This window comes from Elephas maximus, chromosome 12 (genome assembly GCF_024166365.1).
Source record: "Elephas maximus indicus isolate mEleMax1 chromosome 12, mEleMax1 primary haplotype, whole genome shotgun sequence".
Taxonomy (NCBI): Eukaryota; Metazoa; Chordata; class Mammalia; order Proboscidea; family Elephantidae; genus Elephas; species Elephas maximus.
Window position 1 is genome coordinate 89,237,161 of NC_064830.1, and position 18,359 is coordinate 89,255,519.

General features: G+C 43.2%; 1 protein-coding gene and 1 long non-coding RNA gene across 4 annotated transcripts; one reads left to right on the forward strand and one right to left on the reverse strand.

Annotated features, from left to right (window-relative positions):
- Positions 1–62: 62 nt before the first annotated feature.
- TMEM219 (transmembrane protein 219) lies at positions 63–13,611 on the reverse strand. 3 transcript variants are annotated; one of them, XM_049903123.1, is made up of 6 exons: positions 13,515–13,611; positions 12,313–12,511; positions 12,035–12,224; positions 3,482–3,711; positions 1,625–1,794; positions 63–200 (listed from the first exon to the last, which is right to left on the reverse strand). In XM_049903123.1, the coding sequence occupies exons 2-5, from the start codon at positions 12,475–12,477 to the stop codon at positions 1,657–1,659; spliced, it is 723 nt and encodes a 240-aa protein (XP_049759080.1). In that variant the 5' UTR covers positions 12,478–12,511; positions 13,515–13,611; the 3' UTR covers positions 63–200; positions 1,625–1,656. The 3 variants fall into 3 exon arrangements, with proteins under 3 accessions (XP_049759080.1, XP_049759081.1, XP_049759082.1); XM_049903124.1 differs by having other exon boundaries at positions 12,313–12,514; XM_049903125.1 differs by lacking the exon at positions 1,625–1,794.
- Positions 13,612–13,653: 42 nt separating this feature from the next.
- Positions 13,654–18,039, forward strand: LOC126087288 (uncharacterized). Its single transcript, XR_007519708.1, has 3 exons — positions 13,654–13,752; positions 15,372–15,495; positions 16,055–18,039. It is a non-coding gene; the product is annotated as an uncharacterized LOC126087288 (long non-coding RNA).
- Positions 18,040–18,359: the final 320 nt, after the last annotated feature.

The window sequence follows — 18,359 nt, forward strand, 5'->3', positions numbered from 1 at the left end:
GCACCCCAAGACTGTCAACCCTAAAATTTTCATCTCAGTCCCCAATCAACACCCAGGAACACTGGGCAAAAAAGCCTTTTATTTTTCCCCATATTCCAGCTCTTCACTTTTTGTAACATCTCTTTCAACTCAGAACCAAGTTTCACTTTTTGTAACATCTCTTTCAACTCACAACCAAGGCCCAAGAGGTTGATTCAGACCTGGGGAAGAAAGAAAGAAAATTAAAACACAGGGCAGGTCACAGGGCCCTTAGGGAACGGTCTGGGATGATTGCAGAAATTGAGGAAGGAGAAGAGGAAATGACAACTAGAGACAGGAGTAGGCACGTGTCCTAGTCAGGATGGCCTCAGGGCCCCAGGATCTGCCAGGGGCCAAAAAGCCTTCCTTCCCAGTTGACTCATATCTGAGAAAGGCAGAGAGGGCTCCACCACTTCCTGTCCTAAGTAGGTGGTTGGAGCAGTCAGGCCTAGCTCTGAGCAAAATGGTAAAATAAGCAAAGTTGATCTTGAGCTTCCAGTTTCTCTGGTGGAGCCCTTCACTGGGCCTGAGCTGTTTCCATTTCCCCCAATTATTTCCTGGGGCATGACAGCCAGGTGATGCTGAGAACAGTTTAAAAGCTGGCACGTCATATATGGCTCTCAGACCATGAGACCCACCTGTCAAAATGAAGATTTTTTGCAGAAATATTTTTTCCCCTAAAAAGCTGACACGTGTTCCCCGCCCACTGCTACTTTTGTGCGGGATCCTGTCATCAGCGCCAACTTTTTCTAAATGCAGTGATGGCTAAATGGAAAAGACAAGGCGCATGGAAGGTGGTCAGGCACATGGTAAGGTGCCCAGTAACTGGTAGCTTTTATTATCAAAATCATCAGTGAGATTTATTTGAGCTGTTCAAGTTGAACTGTAAAAAATTGCATCATAAAACTGGGTTATCGTGACTTTTAGGACAAAAGCAAGACAGGCATGATTCCTGTTCAGGATACATCATCAAACTTGAACCCTTTTAATTCACCATTGTTGCAAATTAAAAAACGCGTGTGTGCGCACGTGTATAGTTCATGTATTTGTGGAATTCTGAGGACCCACGATTTTTTTTAAAAAGCTTGGATGTACACCACAGTCACAAAAGAGTACATATTGTATGCTTGTATTTATATAAGGTTGAAAAAGAGGTAAAACTAAACCATATTGTTTAAGAATGCACACTTGGTGATAAACCATAAAGCAAGATAGTAGTTACCTCTAGGGGGAGGGAGGGTGTTGTCAGGAAGAAAGGGACAATGAGGAGCTTCTGAGCTGCTGGTAATATCCTACTTTTCTGCCTGAGTGGTATTTATAAGAATGTGCACTTTAATTTGCCCAGCTGTACTTGAGGTTCTGTGGGCTTTTCCACATGTGTTAAACATTTTAGAGCATAAATGTAAAAAAAGTAATAAGAAAAATGTTGAATGCTGATGGTGTAAACTGTTCCCAGGCCCAGGGACAGCTGCAGTTGAATAGGGTTCCCAGGAACCCAGAGGAAGAAACATTTGAGAATGGATGCCAAAGACCTGCTCTTCCCCAGTTATAATCGCCACCCCTAGCCCATTCCCTACTCCCAAAGGACTGTGGCAAAGAACCTCACCTGAGAACTAGGCGGGAACTGGGCCAGTGCCCTCAGAGCCGGGTTCTAGACCAGTGGGATTCCCGGCGTGGGTGGAAGCACATAGCAGTGACACAACAGAGAAGGCCACAGAAGAGAAGCAGGAAGGAGCCCAAGACCAACAGCCTGGAGCCACACAGAGCCAGCTCCTCCTGGAAGTAGGTACAAGGAGGAAGGGAGGAGTGATGGAGAGAGGATGGAGCATCTTCCCTTGGGAAGACATTCTACCCCCAGCCCAAGGGATATAGAAGAAGCCACCATGAGGGAGAGAGGGCGCTCCACATCTAGAGAAAAACTAAAGAGAAAAAGTTATTTTTACACAAGGTAACATTTGTCTCAATGGTTTACAAACTGCTTTCTTGCCCACCCCATGACTTGACTTGAGCCCCTATCATGACTCCATGAGATAGGAAAGTTCACTATCATCCACATTTAACAGATGTACAAGCAGGGTCAGATCTGGAGCCCAGGTTTTCTCTGATTCCAACCACTCATGTTCCTCACCTTTTCAACTCTCAGGAGAGCATGTGGCAGCCTCCCAACTGGTCTTCCTCCTCTGCTCCAGCCAATCTCCACCCAGCACCAGTAGGATGCCCGTCTCTGCTCCTTGAAACCCTGCAGTGGCCCCAAGGCCTGCAATGTCCACTTGTAGCATCTTAGCCTGGCATTCACGGTGCCTCACAATCGCCTCTGCAGTCTCTCCTGCCTGGTCTCCTAAGTCATTCCTAAGCTGCTCGTCATGGAGTCCCCCACAAAGGCTGAACACTTCAATCTCTAGGCCTGTGTTCATGCTGTCCCCTTTGCCTGGGATGTTTCTCTCCTCTCCAGAACCCCCTCTACTGCATTCCCTACCAAAATCTTCCTCATTTCTTCAAGAATCAGCCCGACTGGGCAGAACAAGCCTGGGACCAGGAGTCAGAAAATGTGGGTTACAATCCTGGCTCGGCCACTTACCAGCTGTGTGGCCTTAGGCAATTCACTCCCTCTCTCTAAGCCTGTTTCCTCATCTGTAAAATGGGATAATAAAACCTCCCTCAAAGGGTTATTTTAAGATCAAATGAGATAATGAACCTGAAAGCACTTTGTGCATTATAAACTACTGTACACAATTCTCTTTCTTAAATGCCACCTTCTCTGTGAAGCACTCTCCATAAATGTCCACCCAAGCCAAACACACTGCCATTGAGTCGATTCTGACTCACAGCGACCCTACAGGACAGAGTAAAACTATTCCATAGGGTTTCCAAGGCTGTAATCTTTACGGAAGCAGACTGCCACATCTTTCCCCCTCGGAGCAGCTGGTGGGTTCAAACCGCCAACTTTTCATTTAGCAGCCAAGTGCTTTAACCACTATATCACCAGAGGTCCTTATAAATGTTCAAGTTGGGGTTAAGTCCTCTTTACTCAGTGTTTATATAACACTCTGCTCACATCTCTATCATAGAAATTAGCCTATTCTGCCTCTTATTATAGTTTCTGAATTCCTTTGAGGCTGAGATGTTTTATCATATTTAAAGACAATATTTAATAAAATAAAAAAAATCAGCTGTCCTTTATCAAACCTTTATTATTTATCAGGTCTCGTGCTGGGCACTTTATATTCCTCCTCATCTAATCATTATTTGTTGGTATTAGGAGATAGTATCGTGTTTTCCATTTTACAGATGAAGAAGCTGAGGCTCAGAGAAGCTAAGATGCTCGCTCAAAGGCCATACCACCTACAAGGGCCAGACTGCAAAACTGGCACTTTTTCTACTAGGCAACACTGCCTCCTGGAGCCTCAAGGACACAGCATTCTGCATGGCAGTCTGTGAAACCCAGGCAACTGGAGGTTCTTACCAAGGTGAGTAGTTTGGTGAGCACAAGGCCTTCATGACTCCAAACCCGGATACACTCGCCAGCCATCCTAGGGCTCAGAGTGGCATTCCCTGCTCCCACCTCTGGGCAGGATATGGGTGGCTGGCTGGAGGGCAGGATGCCTGGGGCAGCACTAAAATACAGGCAGGTTCCTGGAGTCCTTCCTGAGGTCACCCTGGCTGTAATGAGGACCAGCTCTCTTGCAAAAGAACCTGTGAGAGGCCCAGGAGAGAAAATGAAAGAAATGAGAGGTGGGGTGCAAGCAATACAGCTTCAGATTTCTGTTTGTTTCCAGGAATTCCAACAATACCAGGTATTTTGGCATTGATTCTATTCAAGAAAGTACTCCAGATACCGTTAATTGACATTGTCAAGAAATGAAAATAACTGTGCTAATTTAAACAAAAATTAAATTAGCTCGCAATCAATGAATAAGAATACCAATACTCCCAAGGTTGCAGTGAAACTGGGGCAGATACACTTTGCCAATGGCAGTCTGTATAAACTTTTTTCCTTTTTAGGAAAGCAGTTTTCCACTAGGTACCAAAAATCACAAAAAAAATTCACACTCCATTTCAAATGAGTGGGTAAATGATGGCCTGTTCAGTAAATGGCCTTGGGACAATTTCCATTAAGAAAAAAATTAAGTTAGTCTCTTATCTCAAACTAGAAATGATATAAAGTCCAGGTGGATTAAAGAGCTACAAACAAACAATCCAAAAAAAAAAAACCCTAAGCAAGTATTAAAATACAAAGGCATTTATGAAAAACCCATAGCTAACATCATCCTCAATGGAGAAAGGCTGAATGCTTTCTCATTAAGATCAGGAACAAGACAAGTGCTCACTCATACCACTGCTATTCAGTATCAGTCTTAAAGTCCTAGCCGGCACAACTAGGCTAGAAAAAATTTAAAAAGGTATCCAAATCAAGGAGGAAGTAAAACTATCCCTTTTTGTAGATGACATGATCTTATACATTGAAAACCCCAAAGAATCCACAATAAAGTTATTAGAATAAATGAGTACAGCAAGGTGGCACGGTACAAGATCAACACATAAAAATCAGTAGGATTTCCATATATCAGGAATGCGCAAGCATAAAAGCAAATTAAGGAAACATTATCATTTACAATAGCATCTAAAAGAATAGGAAACCTAGGAATAAATTTAACCAGGAAGGTGAAAGATTTATACACAGAAAACTATAAAATGTTAATAAAGAAAGAAGTCCTCTAAATAAATGGAAGGACATGCCTGTTCATAGATTGGATTGTGAAATACCACCCAAAGCAATCAATGTAGTCCCCATCAAAATTCTATAACACTTTTTTTTTTTTTTACAGAAATAGAGAAGCCAATCCTTAAATTTTTATGGAAGGGTAATGAACACTGAATGGCTAAAGCAATTTTGAAGAAGATGAATAAAGTAGAAGAACTCACACTTCCCTGATTTCAAAACATACTTTAAGCCATAGTAATTAAAACAGTCTAGTACTGGTATAACAGACATATAGACCGATGGAACAGAATCGAGAGTCCAGAAATAAATCCATACATCTATGGTCAATTAATTTTTGACAAGAGCACTAAGTCCATTCAATGGGGAAGGAAGAATCTTTTCAATAAATGGTGCTGGGAAAATTGGATTTCCACATGCATCAGAATGAATCATGATCCAAGCCTCACACCATGCACAAAAAGAATTCAAAATGGATCAATGGCCTAAATGTGAAAACTGTTGTTGGGTGCCATTGAGTCAATTCTGACTCATAGTGACCCTGTGTGACAGAACAGAACCACCCCACAGGGTTTTCTTGGCTGTAATCTTTACAGAAGCAGATTGCCACGTCTTTCTCCCTTGGAGCAGCTGGGTGGGTTTGAACCACCAACCTTTTGGTTAGCAGCTGAGCACTTAACCATTTGTGCCACCAAGACCCCTTAAATAGGAACATTGAAACCATACAAGCCTTAGAAGAAAATATAGGTGCGTGGATGCAGGGCCTAGAATTTTTTTTTTTTTTTAATTGTGCTTTACATGAAAGTTTATAAATCAAGTCAGTCTCTCATACAAAAACTTATACACACCTTGCCATGTACTTCTAGCTGCTCTACCCCTAATGAGACAGCACATTCCTCCTCTCCACCCTGTATTCCTCATGTCCATTCAACCAGCTCTGTCCCCCTCTGCCTTCTCATCTTGCCTCCGGACAGGAGTTGACGGGCTTAGTTTTTAATGATGGGTTATCAGATATGACCACAAAAGCACAAGCAGCAAAAGACAAAATAGGTAAATGGGACTTCATAAAAATCAAATACTTTTGTTCATCAGAGGACTTCATCAAAAAAGTGAAAAGACAACCTACAGATTAGGAGAAAACTTCCAGGAACCATGTATCTGATAAGGGTCTAATATCCAACATATATATTTAAAAAAACAAAACTACAAATTAACAACAAACAACCCAATTGAAAAATGGACAAAGGACTTGGACAGTTCACCAAAGAGGACATTCGAATGGCCAACAAGCACATGAAAAGATGCTTAACATCATTAGCCATTAGGGAGATGCAAATCAAAACCAAATGAGATACTGTCTCACCCCCATTAGAATGGCAATGATCAAAACAACAGAGAACAAGTATTGGTGAGGTTGTGGAGAAAGTGAAATCCTCATCCATTGCTGCTGGGAATGTAAAAAGGTGCTGCAGGTATGGAAAATGGTTTGGCAGTTCCTCAAAAAGTTGAATATGACCATATGACCAGCAATCTGAAGCCCAGGTACATACCCAGAAGAAGTGAAAGCAGGACTGCAAACAGAAACCTGTACACCAATGTTCACTGCAGTACTTCTCACAACAGCCAAAAGGTGGAAACGGGTGGATTAAACAGCAAGCACCGCATATATGTGGGCTTGCGTTGTGAAACCCAGGTGAAACTGTGCACTACAGATTAGTAAGTAAACACAGTGAAGCCCTGTATACCTAGATGTGGAGCCCCTGGTGGCGCAGTAGTTAAGAGTTCAGGCTACTAACCAAAAGGTCATCAGTTCAAATCCACTGGTCACTCCTTGGAAACCCTATGGGGCAGTTCTACTCTGTCCTATAGGGTCATTAAGAGTTGGAATTGACTCAATGGGTTTGGTTTGGTTTATACCTAGATGTGGTGAAACCCAGGTGAAATTGTGCACTACAGATTAGAAAGCAAACAAAATTAATCCCATGTGCACCTTGCTTATTGGGTAATCAGTACCTGGGTGGAAACAAAAGAAACGTCCATTGACAGATGAACGACTAAACAAAATGTGCTATGTACACACGATGGAATACTACTCAGCCATAAAGAGAAATCATGTCCTGATATAGCCACTACATGAATGAACGTTGTAAACACGCTGGGTGAAATTCATCAGCTGCAAAAGGACAAATATATTGTAATGTCTCACTTACATGAAATAAACAAATATATGGAAACCAAAGCTTATCAGTGGTTATCAGAGTGGGAGTGAGGAGGAAAAGGGGAGCTTTTACTTAGGCGGCATAAAGTTTATGTTAATGGTGGTGAACAATTGGGAAAAGGATATCGAGAATGGCTACACAACTTAAAGAACGTAATCAACGTCACTGAATTGTACGTGTAGAAACTGTTGAGATGGCGTATGTTCTGTTATATATATTTTCCCCATAATAAAATTGAAAAATACATAAGAATACTTTTGTCATTTTAGGATAAGGCTGGCCTTCCTAAGAAAGACACAAAAGCTAAAAGCCTTAATAAAGGACAAAATTGATAAATCTGACTTCATAAAAGTGGCAAGTTTCTACACGATAAAAGAGAAGTTAAAAGAACAAGTAATAGATTGGCTGAAAATATATTCAACTGACAAAAGGTTTACTACCCAGAATGTACGAAGACCTTCTAAAAATGAAGAAGAAAGACAAAAGAAAAATGAGCAGAGGCTGAAGACTAAAAACCAAATCCATTGCTACCAAGTCGATTTCAGAGTAGAACTGCCCCACTGAGTTTCCAAGGCTATAAATCTTTATGGAAGCAGACGCCCACATCTTTCTACCTCAAACCGCCAACCTTTCGGTTACCAACCAAGCAATTAACCACTGCAGCACCAGTGCACCTCAAGGACAGTCTATGTGAAAATGGCCAAAACCTCTAAGATGCTTACTAGCAATTAGCATTAGCAACCAGAAGTCAATTAAAATAATGTAATTCCTTTATCCAATAAACTGGTAAAAATTAAAAAGACAGATAATAACAACAGTTGTTGAAGATGGGGGGAGATAGGCACTCTCAGCTGATGACACCTTTTAGAAGACAATTTGGCTGTATCTGTTGCAATTTAAATGGGCGCACAAAGGGATTAAGAGGATGCCCACCAAACCGTGGGCAGGTACTTCTGGAAGGAGGGAAGGAGGCCTCTTTACGTTTACTCTGGATACTTCCGTATGGTCTGAATCCACAATAAAATGAATTTGTGTATTAAAAACGGCCCATACCCCTTTACCCAATAATACCACTTGTAGAAATTTAATCCTAAGGAAAGAATTCAAAGAAAAATGTAAACTGTACCAAGATGTTCACTGTGATTATTCTACCAATTAAAAAAACAAAAAAAACCAAACCCGTTGCTGTTGAGTCGATTCTGACTCACGGCAACCCTAAAGGACAGAGCAGAACTGCCCCATAGGGTTTCCAAGGAGCACCTGGTGGATTCGAACTGCCAACCTTTTGGTTGGCAGCCGTAGCTCTTACCCACTATGCCACCAGGGTTTCCAATTCTAGCAATAATACCAAAAAATAAGAGACAATTGAGATGTTTAGTAACAGAGAAAGCATTAACAAATGACGACCTAGCCACTTAAGGAACTAATTTACAGCCATTAAAATGATAATATGGAAGCAGTCATATGGAAAAACACGATATTATAACTAAAAAACATAAATACGAATGGGCATATGCACCATTATTCCTTGTTGCCTGTTGAGAGAATTCCGACTCATAGTGACCCTATAGGACAGAGGAGAACTGCGCTATAGGGTTTCCAAGACTGTGATCTTTACAGAAACAGAATGCCACATCTTTGAGCGGGTGGTGGGTTCAAATCACTCACCTTTTGGTTAGCAGTCCAGCGCTTTAACCACTGTGCCACTTGCAGCATTATTACAACTCTGAAAAACGCGCATGTAAAATTCTATAAGAGAACTTCTCTCCTTTCTCCTACATTCTCAGATGGAATCAGTCACCAAATCCTGTCAATCCCACTTTTCTAATGTCTGTCTCAAATCGGTTCCCTTCTTTCACACCACTGCCTTAGCTCAGGTTCTCAGCTACTACAGCTAACTGGTCTTTACTGCAACTGCTCTGGCTAACTGGTCTTCCTGCACCTGGACACATTCCCTCCAGGAAGTTGGCCAACAGAGTGATCTTTTAAAACGACCAAATAAACAAAACAAAATACCATTATTACTTTCCTGATTAAAATCTTTGAGTCTCCCCAGTATACAAGATAAAGCACAGCTACCTTGGCACAGCACACAAGGCTTATTCTGCCCGTTGCTTCACACCCATCTCCTGACAAACAGAACCCGTGGAGGTTCCTAAACATGCTGTCATAGCTCCCATCTCCATGCCTTTGCACATGCTTTTCCCTCTGGCTGGAATGGCAAACTCCTAAGCCTCCTTCAGGCCTCAAATCAGGCACTGTATCCTCAGTAAAGCCTGTCCTCACCATTCCTGCTTTATGGACTTCTAGGAACCGCCCCCCCACCCCGCCCACTGTATCTTGTGTTTTACTTCACACACTGAGAAGTATTTACTTCTATTCACACCTGTATCCTTGGTAGACTGTGAGCAACTTGAGGGGAGGGTCCATGTCTTACAGATCTCTGTATTCTGCATGCCTGATACATACAGTCAACCCTTGGTATCCACGGGGGGTTGGTTCCAGGACCCCCGTGGATACCAAAATCTGCGGATGCTCAAGTCCCTTATATAAAATGGCATAGTATTTGCATGTAACCTACACACATCCTCCCATATATTTTAAATCATCTACAGATTACTTATAATACCTAATACAATGTAAATGCTATGTAAACAGTTGTTATACTATATCATTTAGGGATTCACGACAAGAAACGAAAGTAGACGCAACCATCATGGCCCTAACTACATAGTACATGTCAGCAACAAAGTAACTTCTTTTTCCCCAATATTTTCCACCCACAGTTGGTTGAATCTGAGCATGTGGAACCTGAGAGTAAAAGGGCCGACTGTAGTAAGTGCTCAATAATCATTGCTTGGATGATACAATCATAGGTAATTTATTTTCTCCAAAATACTCTCTGGTGTTATGACACTGTTTCAGACTGTTATAAAAAGAACGGGGCTTCTTTGCAGAAATTGAGAAACTATTCCGAAAATTCATATGGAAATTCAAGGGACCAGGAATAACCAAAAGCAACTTGAAAAAGAACAAAGTTAGAGGATTCACATTTCCTGATTCCAAAACTTACTACAAAATTACAGTAATCAAGGTAGTGTGGTACTGGCATAAGGACGGACAAACAGATCAATGGAAAAGAACTGAGAGTCCAGAAACAAATGCTTGTATTTATGGTCAACTGATTTTCAACAAGGGTGCCAAAGCAATTCAATGGGGAAAGAATAGCCTTTCCAACAAATATTGCTGGGACAACTGGATACCCACATGCAAATGAATGAAGCTGGACCCCCTCACACCATAAACAAAAGTTAACTGAAAATGGATCAAAGCCCTAAATGTAAGAGTTAAAACTATAAAACTCTTAGGAAAAAAACACAGGGGTAAATCTCCGTGACCTTGGGTTAGGCAAAACCTCCTTAGCTATGACACCAAAAGCAAAAGCAGCAGAGAAAAAAACAGACAAATTGGACTTCATTAAAATGAAAAACCAGAAGATGAAAAGACAACCCACAGAATGGGAGAAAATATTTGGAAATCATATCTCTATGAGAGACTTATATCCAGAATATATAAAGAAATCTTACAGCTCAACAATAAAAAGACAAAGAACCCAGTTAAAAAATAGGCCAAGGAGCTGAATATATAATTCTCCAAAGAAGATACACCAGCAAGTACATGGAAAGATGTTCACCCTCATTAGCCATCAGGGAAATTCAAATCAAAACCATAATGAGATACTTCACACCCACTTGCGTGACTAGAATCAAAGAGACGTAAGTGTTGAGGATTTGGAGAAACTGGAATCCTCATTCACTGCTGGGGGGAATGTAAAATGGTGCAGCCACTTTGCAAAATAACCTGGCAATTCTTCAAAAGGTTAAACATAGAAATGCCATGTGATCCAGTAAGTTCCTCTCCTATGTATATACCCAAGAACGATGAAAACACATGTCCACACAAAAAACTTGTACACAAAGGCTCACATCAGCTTTATTCGTAATAGCCCAAAAAAGGAAACTCAACTGTCCATCAACTGATGAATGGATAAGCAAAATATGGCATATCCATATAACGAAATATTATTCAGCCATAAAAAGAAACAAGGGGCTGATACATGCTACAACATGGATGAATCTTGAAAACATTATCCTACATGAAATAAGTTATACAAAAAACAACATAAGATTTCATTTATATAAAATGTCCACAATGGGTAAATCAATAAGGACACAAAGTAGATCAGGGGTTGCTTAGGGCTAGGGGCTTGGGAGGAAATGGGGAATCACTGCTGGGGTATGGGACTTCTTTTTGGCGTAATGAAAATGCTCTGAAGTGACTGATACATTTTTTTAAAAAGTAACAGGAACAGTAAAATTGTTCCAAGTCTGTATGTTCACATATGTGTATACCTGGACATGCAGAGACCTACTCCCACACACAAATACACATACCTGACTCATAAGAGAATCACAGAATGACAGAGTCATACAAGGACCTCTAAAGTCTGAGAATTCCACCTTTCCCTCCTCCCTCTTCATCTCCTCGGTTTTTAGATAAGGAACCTGAGGCCAAATGTTACACAGGAATTAACGGCACCCAATGACTCTTTCACCCATCATTTTCCCAGAAGACTATTTGGAAACGGATGGTGTCTAATTTTTTCTGTATCCTCCATAGCAGGCAGCACTGTACTAAGGACATAGTGAATACTCAATAGTTGAACAAAACATACATCTCTGATATTCCTGGTAGGAAAAAGGCAGCACCTTGAAGAGGAGATGGCTGTAAGAACGAAGAGGGGTAAGAACACTGAGTCAAACCTAGTCTACCTCGTCACACGTCCAAGTACAGAATCAAAGAATCTCGGAGCTGGAAGGCGAAAGACAAAGTTTATAGAAAACCTACACTGTGGGCAGTGTGTTCACTGAAAGGGTCTAGTTCTTCTTATAGCAGAAGTGACTAAGACCCAGAGATGTGTTCAAGGTCACCAGACTGGTGAGGGTAGAGGGAGGGCTCAGCCTCTACCCTCACTCAGTATTCTGATGCCCGGCCCCACAATCCTCCCCCATCTCACCTTTCAGTCCCATCTGACTACCCAGGACCTGGGCTTGGAATGTCTGGGTCTTGTTCCTGTCTGGACCATCTCCGAAGTTCAAGGTGGTTAGTAAGCCCACGACATGAGGCCCATGCCACTTCACTGTGAGTGTGTCATTCGTAGGGCACAGGGTCATCTGGCCAAAAGACCTCAAGAAGGATACCCAGTCCTATGTGCAAAGAGAGTGAGAGGGAGGTGAGATCAAATTAGTAGCAAGAGCAGGCCTGCCTTGGGAGGATGGGTAGAAGGATACTTACCTGAGGGATGTCAGGGCTGCGAAGACCAGTCTGGTGGGTGAGGAGGAATCTGCCAAGACCAAGGCCCGAGAGACCAAGCAGCAGCAGAATCAAAGTGGCACAGACCAGGGGTGGGTGGTGGGCCAGACAGAGATGCAGGTTGTGCCCTGCCTGGCAGCTGCCCATGGGGAGCAGAGGGTCTTGGGCCTCCACGGAGAGCCTGCTAGGGACAGAGAGGGAAAACTGGACAAGAGCCTGCTGCACTCATCTATTTTATTAAAAAGGGAATTAAAGTGCAGAGCTGACAAATGGCTTGCCCAGGGCCACACAGCCAGTTAGTGGCAGAGCCAAGACAATGATCCAAGACTCCTGACTCCACAAGCTCACTCTCTGCATCACTCAATAAATGTGTGCCGTGTTTCATTTTTCAGAAGCAGGGCAGAACACCCTGTGTAGGCAAAAGGATCTCTAAAAGGAGAATTGTCAGTGGGAAAAATAGGAAGCAGCTGTTTCGGGGCCAGGGTTTCGCTGAAGAAGCTCCAGGCAGAGTCCAGACAACGGAAGTCAAGGCTGTCTGATTGAAAAAAAAAAAAAGCTCTGCTTGAATCCCTCTGTGCCACTCATTGGCTATGTGAAACCAAGTCAGCGAAGCTCATGTGAAATGGGAATTCTACGAGTACCACGTCATGAGGATTAAATGTGGCAGACAGAGCAGTTTGTATGGTACTTGGTCACGCAGGAACTCAACAAATGTCCCTTTCCTTTCTTGTGTCATAGTGATCCCTGGTTAGGCAGGGCAAAATACTGTGGGGAAACTGAGGCATAGGGACTTTAACATAGGAGTGGTAAGGCCAAGGTCCGAGACCTGTCTCCTGTATCTAAGTGGAGTACTCTTTCCGCGCTACCATCCTATCCCACGCAAGAAGCAACAAACTGAAGAAAAAGAACATCTGGGAGGCGAGGAGATAAACAAACGGGGTGGAGGGAGAAGGGCGCCAGGGAAACACCGGAGTCTCAAATGCTGTGCCTCTGCCCTGCCTCGCGTCCCAGCACGTCCGGAAAGGGGAAAAGGAGGAGCGAGAGCCGGAGCCTGAGGGTCAGGAGCTAGTAGTGCACCTGAGCCCCCCCATCCCCACCCCAAGACCCCTTCTTGCAGGAACTCCAGCCCCGCAGCCCTTGCCCGCTGGCGGCGCGGTGCCCGCCCGCCGGCCGCTCGCTCTCACCGCTCGGAGCCCGGCGGAGGCCGGCGCCCCCCGCAACGTCACGCGTGGAGCCGCGCAGGGGCGGGATCGGTGCTCCGCGCTTCCCTCTCCCGCCCGCCCTGCCCCGCCCCGCGCTGGGGGTTCGCATGCGCAGTGCCCACGCGGCGGCCTCCCGGCCTCCCCAAGTCCGGGGTTGGGGGGCGCGTACCAAGAGGGACGCCAACAAAGCGGCCGAGGGGAAGGAATGACTGCGCGGGAGGTGAGTGGAAGGGAGACAGCCAAGGGAGCGGATTCTAAAAACCGTTGTCGAACCATAAACTCTCCCTCCGGAGAGACCGAGGGGGCGTTTCAGCGACACCCTCGTCGCAAGCATTTTTCTGCTGCTCGTCCCTCACCCGCACCAATAGCACAGCCCAGCCGTGCTCGGGTTCCGGGTAAGGACTTGGGGTCCGCCCGCAGGCGGAGCGCCAGCCCTCGGTTTCTTGTTTTTCCCCGGGTGTAGCTCAATAATGCTTAAAATCCACCCTGCCGCTTGGCCCCGACTGTCTAATACGTAGAATCCTACAACTGCAAGGCTGCTCAGTACGGACCATTTCATTTCACTTCCGTCTGCGCGTTGGAGATGACACCCAGGTCCGTGTGATAGAGTCAGGAGCCCTGGGTTCAAATCTTGCCTTGGTCCCTGTCCCTAGATAAGCCAAAACCATGCTTTCCAAGAGACTCAGTTTACCCCTCTGTTAAACGAGATCATCATATCCACTTCATAGTTGAATGGCAAGGGGTGGGAAAACACGGGCGCAGTGTGCATTGAGCTGGTTGAACAAATGCTGGTTGAAATGGAATCTGAATAGTCAACTCTTCTTGAAGGCAGTGACATTGTCATTCTGTACCTACCCCCTCCCCCCCCGAAAGTTTATGGCACAGTCTTCTACAGGACAGTGGGTACTTTATAAATACCATTGATTGATTTAATTGGAATTCCAAGCATAGGAACGGTTTTATTCTTAAAAGTGGGGGCGGGGGGAAGAGGCATGGCTGGTAGAGAATCTCAGAATCTAATAATTGGAACACACTTAATAATTGGACGAGTTCAACAGTCCCCTCCCTTCATTTTCAGGTGCTAAACTGAGGTCTAGAATGGTTAAGGGATTTGCCCAGAGTCATCCAGGCAGCTAAGATGTAGCCAAAACTTGAGCCCAAGTTTCCAGAGTCCAGTCCCTTTTCCGCTAAACCCTCCATCCTCAGTGCTGCCAAGATCCCTCACCTGACCATCTACAAAGTCTCTGCCCATCAGATGCTGCCTCTTGGGAAGTCGCTCCTTCACTACAGGGCCTCACACAGCTCACCTGGGCCAGGTCTTTCCCTAGTTTTAGTCTGATCTCCCCAGCAAGCACTTCAGCTCCGGAGTAGTATGTTCTCACCATCCCCAGGGCTTCTGACAGTTTGAACACGCAGGAACCACTCAATCAAGATTTGTTGGTCAATTAATTAAAAACAGCTTTGTACAGGCCCGCTCTCCTGAGGACCCACCAACTATTAGTCCCATGTTAAGATTAGGAGTATACCTGTCCATGCTTGAACATTGGTGACGTTGAGGTTGCAACCCAAAACAAAGTCTATTCAGTTAACATTCTTTTTTCTTTTTTTAGTGCCTACGTGGTCCTGGTGGGAATCCTGGGGTAGTACAAATGTTTAAGCACTTGGCTAATAATCAAAAGGTTGGCAGTCCTGCCCTTTCACAGGTGCCTCGAAAGAGAAGGCTGGCAATCTGCTACCAAAAGCCTGGAAAACCTTATGGAGCATAGTTCTATTCTGCACACATGGGATCACCGTGAGCCAAAATTGACTTGACATCTTTTTTTTTTTTTTATGATTCAGGTACAAAGTTAATATCCACATAGCAAAAATTTGTCAGTGCCTCTACTTAATAACAAGTCTGATGTGTAAGACCTGGCATGAAAGTGTCCTGTGCAGTGCAGGTCCACAATGGAGTTCGATAAATGTGAGTTTTGTCCCATTATTCTTGTGCTGCAGAGTAATTAGGCATATTTGCAAAGCAGTTCTCGTGAATGACTGTATTTGATATTTATTTATACAGCCAAACCAAGCAATTCTGTGGACTAGTAAAGGCAAACAGTTTAGAGCAAGGAGCGACTCGAGGCCTGACAATCAGGCTAAATGGATATGAATAAATGTCTTACATAGAAAAAAAGGGGAATGGGGAGAGTGGGAGAGGAAACAAAATTGGTTGTGCACTATAATCAATGCTCCAGCCTTATACCAACATTCTGACTTAGTCCGCTCAGCAACCCTCAAAGTGGATGTTGTTGTGGAAACCTGGGCCTAGACTGCTGAAGTAATTAGGCAAGGCCACACCAATAGTAGGTGGCAGAAGTTGGCTTAGGATTCAGGCCTGGATACAGCCTATCGTGTGAAAATCAAGCAGGTTCACTGAGAAGAGAATCACGCAGTTGGGAGGGGTCCATGGTGACAAATTCCTCTCAGACTTTTGGCCCAGGATCAGGCTTCTCCCAGTGATCTGTTCCATTTTCTCCTTCTAGGTTATTGAGCCTTAAAACTTCTTGGGGTTATAGACCCCTTGGGAATCTGATGGAAGCTTTTCATTCCACTACTCAGGCATTGATTCAATAAGCATTCATTTTACATCTCCTTGGTGCCAGGCTCTGTTCTGCAGATGGGGGCTACAATGGTAGACAAATTATATAGGATCCCTGTCCTTCTGGAGCTACAATCTGGCTATGGACCCTCTTCCTAAAAAACTGCACGTTCAGCTAAATGTTACATGCAATTTCAATCACTGGGACCTGAATCCTCTGCGAGCCCACCCTTGGACAAGAAGCACTGGCTGTTTAATGGGATTCCCTCTGTCCTAGTTGGAGCCAGTTTTGTGTTCTGTTTCACATAAAAACTTATTGATAAAATTGTTTCTTCCTTCCCCTTTTGCTACTTGGTTTTTATCCTATGTTATGCATCCATTCAGTCAACCAATTCATTCATTCAACAAACATTTCAACACTTGCTAAATGCCAGGCCCCTGGTTAGGTGCTGAGGGAAGCCCCATTTCTTAGCACTGAAAAGCTTTAATGAAAGAGACAGATACAAAAGAAATTTTGATACACCCTCATACATAGGTAATGGGAATGTAAAATGGTGCAGCCACTGTGGAAGACAGTTTGGTGGTTTCTAAGATAAACATAGAAATTACCTTGGGATTCAGTAATTCCACTCCCAGGTATATTCCTGAAAGAATTGAAAACAGGTGTTCAAACAAAAACTTGTACACAAGTGTTCATAGCAGAACTATTCACAATAGCCAAAAGTTGGAAACAATCCACATGTCCATCAACCAGTAAATGGATAAACAAAAGCTACTGTAGCCACACGATGGAATATTATTCAGCCATAAAAAGGAAAAAAGTACCGATACATGCTACAACACGGATGAACTTACAGATGAACTTTGAAACTACTATGCTAAGTGATAGAAGCCAGACACAAAGGACCACATATTGTAATTTTCCATTATATAAAATATCCAGAATAGAATCTTTTCCCAAAAATCACCTCCTCAGACTTGAAGAGACATTTCTCCAAAGAGGATATTCAGATGGCCAGCACATGAAAAGATGCTCAATGTCATTAGACATTAAAAACCCATTAGAAAAAAAATTGCTGTTGAGTCAATTCTGACTCATAGCGACCCTATAGGAGAGAGTAGAACCGCCCCATTGGGTTTCCAAGGAGCGGCTGGTGGATTCAAACTGCTAACCTTTTGGATAGCAGCCGAACAGAAGATGCAAATCAAAATCACAATGAGATACCACATCACCCCTATCAAAATGGCAATGATCACAAAGATGGAGAACAAGTGTTAATGAGGTTGTAGAGAAACTGGAACCTTTATCCATTGCTGGCTGGACTGTAAAATGGTACAGCTGCTGTGGAAAACAGTGTATCAGTTCCTCAAAAAGTTGAACATAGAATTACCATGTGATCCAACAATCCCAATCCTAGGTATATACCCAGAAGTGAAAGCAGGAACACAAACAGAAGTCTGTACACCAATGTTCACTGCAATACTTTTCACAATAGCCAAAAGATAGAAACAGCTGAAATGTTCATCAACATAAATGAATAAACAAAAGGTGGTATATACACACAATGAAATACTACTCAGCCATAAAGAGAAATGAAGTCCTGATGCATGTCATAATATAAATGAATCCTGAAAACATCATGCTGAGCAAAAATATGTCAGTCGCAAAAGCACAAATATTGTAATGTTTCACTTATATGAAATAAGCAAATACATGGAAACGAAAGATTATTAGTGGTTCCCAGGAGTGGGAGGAAGAATAAAGTTTTTGCTTAGGGAGCATTGAGTTTATGTTAATGGTGGTGAAATAATTTGGAAAAGAATTGCAAGAATGGTTGTATCACAATGTCACTGAATTATACATGTAGAAATTGTTAAATTGGCAAATGTTTGTTGTGTATATTTCACTACAATTAAAAATAAAAGTTATGTGAAAAAAAAGTTTTGATGAGGCCTATCTAACTACCCCACTTAAAACTGCTACTCACACCTCCCTCCAACACTGGCACTCCTGATTCCCCTTAACCTGCTCTGCCTTTTATTTTTCCATAGTGCCCATCACCTTCTAACATGCTATATGTTGTTGCTGTTGTTAGGTGCCGTAAAGTCAGTTCCTATTCATAGTGACCATATGTACAACAGAACGAAACACTGCCCCGTCCTGCACCATCCTTACAGTCGTTTTTTGCCTGAGCCCATCGTTGCAGCCACTGTGTCAATCCATCTCGTTCAGAGCCTTCCTCTGTTTT